Source organism: Daktulosphaira vitifoliae, unplaced genomic scaffold (assembly GCF_025091365.1).
Source record: "Daktulosphaira vitifoliae isolate Bord-2020 unplaced genomic scaffold, ASM2509136v1 Scaffold_2, whole genome shotgun sequence".
In the NCBI taxonomy this organism is placed as follows: domain Eukaryota; kingdom Metazoa; phylum Arthropoda; class Insecta; order Hemiptera; family Phylloxeridae; genus Daktulosphaira; species Daktulosphaira vitifoliae.
Genome location: NW_026099573.1, coordinates 8,359,733 through 8,365,584, shown reverse-complemented (window position 1 = coordinate 8,365,584; position 5,852 = coordinate 8,359,733). Strand labels below are relative to the sequence as shown.

The 5,852-nt window shown below is 23.6% G+C and overlaps 1 protein-coding gene across 3 annotated transcripts; it reads right to left on the bottom strand.

Moving 5' to 3' along the window:
* On the bottom strand, positions 1 to 3,162 carry LOC126897523 (ras-related protein Rab-5C). 3 transcript variants are annotated; one of them, XM_050671201.1, is made up of 6 exons: positions 2,877 to 3,150; positions 1,814 to 1,994; positions 1,523 to 1,674; positions 1,222 to 1,438; positions 1,028 to 1,145; positions 1 to 296 (listed from the first exon to the last, which is right to left on the bottom strand). In XM_050671201.1, the coding sequence occupies exons 2-5, from the start codon at positions 1,974 to 1,976 to the stop codon at positions 1,042 to 1,044; spliced, it is 636 nt and encodes a 211-aa protein (XP_050527158.1). In that variant the 5' UTR covers positions 1,977 to 1,994; positions 2,877 to 3,150; the 3' UTR covers positions 1 to 296; positions 1,028 to 1,041. The 3 variants fall into 3 exon arrangements, with proteins under 3 accessions (XP_050527158.1, XP_050527159.1, XP_050527157.1); XM_050671202.1 differs by lacking the exon at positions 1 to 296 and having other exon boundaries at positions 746 to 1,145; positions 2,877 to 2,990; positions 3,055 to 3,162; XM_050671200.1 differs by lacking the exon at positions 1 to 296 and having other exon boundaries at positions 746 to 1,145.
* Between the last annotated feature and the right edge of the window lie 2,690 nt (positions 3,163 to 5,852).

Here is a 5,852-nt window from a genome sequence, read left to right as displayed (position 1 = left end):
TAATAATAAGAAAATTTTATTTGGAAGTTTAGATACATAATTAAATTAGATGATTTCATTACTATCACAATTGTTGGAAATATTGTCTGGCATTATGGTATATGCCAATATTATTCTTAGTATTACCAATATAACACATTTAATTAATCAATACACAAAATATTTGGTAAAATAAACTGTTTTGTAGAAATATTATTAACTAAATAAAAATAATAAAATAATTTTTGCTACATAGATAAAATACATTATTTGTTAATATTCTTCCACCATTTACACAAACCTAGTTACATCTGCAGCTAAAATTAAGAAATATACATAGTAAATTTACATAACTTCGAATAAAATGAACAACAATAAAATCCATAGATGACACCATACAATCTATCAATTTATAATTAATAAATTATACTTTAATGGATTTATAGTAGATATATATATAAATATATATATATATATATATAAACTTTTTTAAATTTTAGTAACACAAATGGTACATACAAAGAATTTTATAAATAATAATTTGTTAAAAGCTTAAGAATATACATACAAATAATCATATTTAATATCAATCTTTTAATTTAACAAAATTTACTAGTAATTAATGTTGAAATTTAAACCAAATTCAGAATGCAATAGCAAATTATTAAAAATTTTTAGTTTCATAAATAAATGATAAAAAACAAAAATATAATAGTAAAATAAAAAAAATAATATAATTTGAGGGAAAATAATGTAAAAATATATATATTTATATAACTATACTTCAAACGTCATTACTAAATATAAATTTTCACTTTAAGAAAAACATAAAGCTACTCCTAGATTTCGGTCATTAGACGTTTAAACCGAGATATGCATGCACACAGAAGCAAATTTTAATAAAAATAATCTTTCTAAATATAAGTAATATATCCATAAATATATTAAATGCAAATTGAATAAGATAAATCTGCAGCTTAATAATTGTACAAAGCTATTTTATAGTTTAATAGATAATTAGATGTCAATAATCCATTTGAAAACTGACTTGATTTTATTGTATCACTTGCAGCAGCTACTCAGACTTCTATTTGGACCCTCAGATTCAACAAGACGCCGACCTTGGCTAGCTGTATTTGATGTTTCATTTTTGGGAAGTTTTTCAGCTGTGAATTTTTTTAAATCTCTTAAATTAGAAATTCTAAAGCAGTAAATACCTGTTACATAATCAAATATATATACCAATAGCTTTGAAAATTTCAGTGACATTAGCACTAGTTTTAGCTGAAGTTTCCATAAACAACAACCCATTATCATAAGCATAAGTTTGTGACTCATCAGTTTGCACACTTCTCATTGTATTTAAATCTAATTTGTTTCCAGCTAATGCTATAACAATACCTGGAGTGGCTTGTCTTTGAAGTTCTTTTACCCAATTTTTAGCTCTTTCAAAAGTGTCCTAAAGAAAAAATATTTCAGAATAGATTTTTTGTTCAATACAAAGCAGAAAAGATTTTTTGTTTCTTCTATGAAAGTCAATTACTTGATTTGTTATATCATAAACTACAATTGCAGCTTGAGCACCCCTGTAATACATAGGAGCTAAACTATGATAACGTTCTTGTCCAGCTGTATCCCATATTTCAAACTTTACTGCTACATCATTTAAATGAATTGTTTGAGTAAGAAATGCCGCTAAAATAAAATAATTTTTTAATGAATCAAAAAAATATTTTTTTGAAATGAAGTTTTATTTTTAAAATATATTTAGTAAAACAACTATACTACACAAAATCAGCATTTTAATGAATTAATATTTTAAAATATAACTAACCTCCAATTGTACTTTCTTGGTATTCGTGGAACTGTCCTTTGACAAATCTTAGTACTAGACTAGATTTTCCTACTGATGATTCACCTAAAAGTACTAATTTAAACTGACATAGTTTTCCAGGAGTTTGGCCATTAGGTCTTTGGGGTACAGTTCTATTTGCCATTTTTTTATTAAATAAATTCTAAAAATAAAGTAGTTTATATTTAATAAAAAATGCACCTAATTTAAAAATTATATACAATATTATATTTTAACAATAGAACAAAAAAAAAATGCTAAAACTAAGTGTTAAATACTTAAGTATAATTTAAAAATTTGAATTTCTCCCTAACTAAAAAGTGGAACTTGGGTGATTAAATGTGCACAATTGATCTAACTGTGTATCAATAACACCTATTTATAACAAACAATAAATCACAAAAACTTAGAAGTTCCTTTTGTAAGATCTCCAAAACTTTAAATTAATTATACTAGTAGTCCACACAATAATATTTTCTTAGTGTTAATAGTACATTTTTATAAATAAATAACTTTAAACAAATTTGATACGATTAAATCTATAAATAGTTATAAATTGAATTGCCACTAAATAATCAGACACATTTCTAATTCTTATTAAATTATATATCGAATGTAAAATATGAGGTGTAATAAAAATAAAGTAATATTTATCAACAGGTTATAGACATTAAACATATGTACATAGTAATCATTAGTCTGAATAATTTAATTTTAAATCCCTTGGGTCAAAATTTATTTCCAAAGATTGATTGAAATAAAACACTTCATTGTTCACTGATAAGACCTGTAACGCGGCGACTATAAAACAAGATGCCCTAGAAAAGTGGTTTGTATTGAATAATTAAAAAATATAAATCTAGAAAGTAATTAAAGGGTCAAGTAATAATTGCTACTACTATCAAACTATTATACTATTAATCGTTAAATTAAAGAATCAAAATTCCATAATTCAGGTATCATAACATTATTCGTACTGTTAATGATATTACTGGAAATATGTTTCCGAATCGCCATAATTCATCTATGAGAAAAACAAACTTACTTGATTAATAAAATTCGGTGTTGATTTTGATGCACTAACGTTCTTAAGCAGTAAAACTGTAAATGAATGGAGCAGTGCACAGCTTACAATAATAAAGACGTATTTTAAAACGGCCTAACAATAATAATTTTAATACATATAAATATAATTGAGAACTTATATCTACATATATATTTACCACACGCACACAGACAATATCTAATCACTAACTTGGGGCTGTATAGATATAATAAACATTATACAACGCACTTTTTCCATTCGGGTGTGTGCAATGAGTAGTATGTTCTGTAAACTCGGTAAATGGGATAAAAAAGCGGAACATATCAGTGTGGTTACTTTACAGAAAATATAAATTTCGTTTAATATCGTGATAATAGCCTTTTATCGTTATGATAAATAAACTAGAAAATATTAAAGTTTTTTTCAAAACAAATATGTTTTTTAATGTACGTTTTTATGTATTTATTTTAAATATTCGTTAACGTATAGACAATTTTTTTAAATTAATTTTTAAGGTAATTAATTTAGAAAGTATTTTGTAACCCGAATAATATTTTTCGTTAACACTGTAAACAGTCATAGATAATTCAATACATACTTATAATTATTAACTGGTACATCAATTAAATCAGATATTGTCAAAAATGACGCATATTGACATTAAATTTTTATAAATTCTGATATTAAATTTAAAAACACGATTAGTATGTATCAATTTTCTTTTGAAAAGTCATTGTTGAAATAATCTTAATAGTTAACTAAAAATTCAAATCCATGATAACTCATTTATTTTAATAAATAATCATTTAACTTTATTTTGTAAACCGGCTATGAAAGGCATAATGCTACAAGATATAGGTGTCAAATAAGTTCATGATAGTTAAATTTTCAATTCTCCATGTGTTGTATGTGAAATAAGTAAAAATAAATAATTGAAACTAACTTTATATTCAAAAAAAAACCTAGCACTGTGGTATCGCGTCAAAGTTCGAACAGATCACACATATATATTTAAAAATATAGCTATGATTTGTGATCGACCATTATTATAATCTATCTATGGCAACTATAAATTATATCTGACAGTGATTAAAATCACTATCAGAAAATGCTTTGATACAAGTCTGTAGACAGTGTTTAATTTTTAGAAGGAAATGTTGGGGTTCCATAGATAGTATACTATATATTATATAGTGTCTTAGAATATTTGGATTATTTTAAAAGCAACAACAACTCCTATTTTTTTTAAATTATATCCTGATTACAAATTTAATGATTTATAATACATGAATATATACTTATCGTAGTAATTAAATTTAATATGAAATTATTATTCGATTTTTTGTATTATGATTTTTAAAGAGAAATTATAAAGTTAATAGTTTACCATAGTTTACTATGGTAAACGTATGTCAAATTTATAATTATAGTTTTATCAAAAAATAAAAGAAAGTAATATTTCTTAATTCGATTATTTTGATCTTTGTTAGTGAATTATTAGTTCAGTCATAAAATTGAGATTGTAATTTATCTATAAATTTATTTACACGTTGTAAATACTGGAAATACAGTCTTTAATTGTAATTCATTTATTTTAATAAATTTGAAACACTTTTTTGTAAAGGATAGCCCTATTCATTTTAATGTACTTATTGAATTGACACTAAAATCTTATATATATAAGGTATCGAGACAACTTATAGTATGTAACATAACCTTTAATTTTACATATATTTGTAGCACGGAGTATTTCCAGAATATTATCAAAAGTTAAGTTGAAAAGGTTAACTTTTAATGAAAGAGTTGCTATTTTGAATCTCCGCAGTAGGAAGGTAAAACATTAGATTTCCAATAAATGTATACCAAATTAAACGAAAATATCTAAAGTATTTAAAAATTAAACATTTGTGTTGATTCATCAATTTTTTAAAAAGTTATGACAGTTTAATAAAAAAATTCAAAAATTAATGTTTGCAAAAATCGTTATTTTTGGAGAACGTCCGTCCTATATATACAAGGAACGAGGAAAATTGTTTCAATTTTTGAGATTAATATCTTCAACTAGATACGATTTGTGATCTTTCCATGTATCGTCCAATAAAATAACTTTAGTAAGTGTTGAGAAAAAGTAGTAAAAGACATAAAAATTTAATAAATAATTACATCATAGTAAAATTAAAATCTTCTCAGCTTTGCATCGAAGTTAAAATATATTTGTATGCTTTTGTACTTTGTCAAAGACGTATTTAGAGGAAGCCATTATTTAAAGAGCATATCTTTCTATCCAAATATATTTCTCAACTTAAATATTAGGAGTTTAAAATTATTTTAAATACGTTATACTGAGGGTAGTTAAATCTTAAATACTCATGTAAACTTTATATTGGAACATACTAATTTTATATAAATAAAATATACTCAACTAATGATTAACGAATATTTTTCGTTGTGGGTATAAGCCGCTAAAATCAATGTCCTTGTTTATAGGTAAGCATAGTTAAAAAATAAACATCTATAAATAAATAAAGTACTTATATTATATAAGTACTTTATTATAAAACTATTATAGTTTTATAATTTATTTTGTATATTTGATTTTCAATAAGCTGCTATAAATATTTAAATAAATTATGTGAATATTTGAACACTAAAGATGACAAGCAGCTGCTTGGAAAATATTGACAAAAATTATTATCCCAAAATAACAATTTAAATAATTCAAATAGCATTACTTTAGAAAAATTACACTTTTTTTCGTATAAAATTTTATTATGATCTAAAGTAGGTTACAGTTATAGTTGCTACCATCTAGTGGTAAATTTACTTTTATACATTTAACCTAACAATATTTTAACACTTGATAGAAGCACTTGTCTTTTTGAAATACGACAATAGCTATTATCACTCTTTCGCATTTTTTATGTTTATATATATATATTAGAAAATTTCTTTCTGGTTTTGTATATAATAATTGTT

Bases quoted from the DNA above. Each gene is read 5' to 3' on its own strand.
- LOC126897523 (XM_050671202.1), bottom strand. From the start codon at position 1,976: ATGGCAAATAGAACTGTACCCCAAAGACCTAATGGCCAAACTCCTGGA. The intron at 1,439-1,522 runs GTAATTGACTTT...TTTTTTCTTTAG, and splicing joins TTTATGATATAACAAATCAA to GACACTTTTGAAAGAGCTAA. The intron at 1,146-1,221 runs GTATATATATTT...AAAAATTCACAG, and splicing joins TGAAATTTTCAAAGCTATTG to CTGAAAAACTTCCCAAAAAT.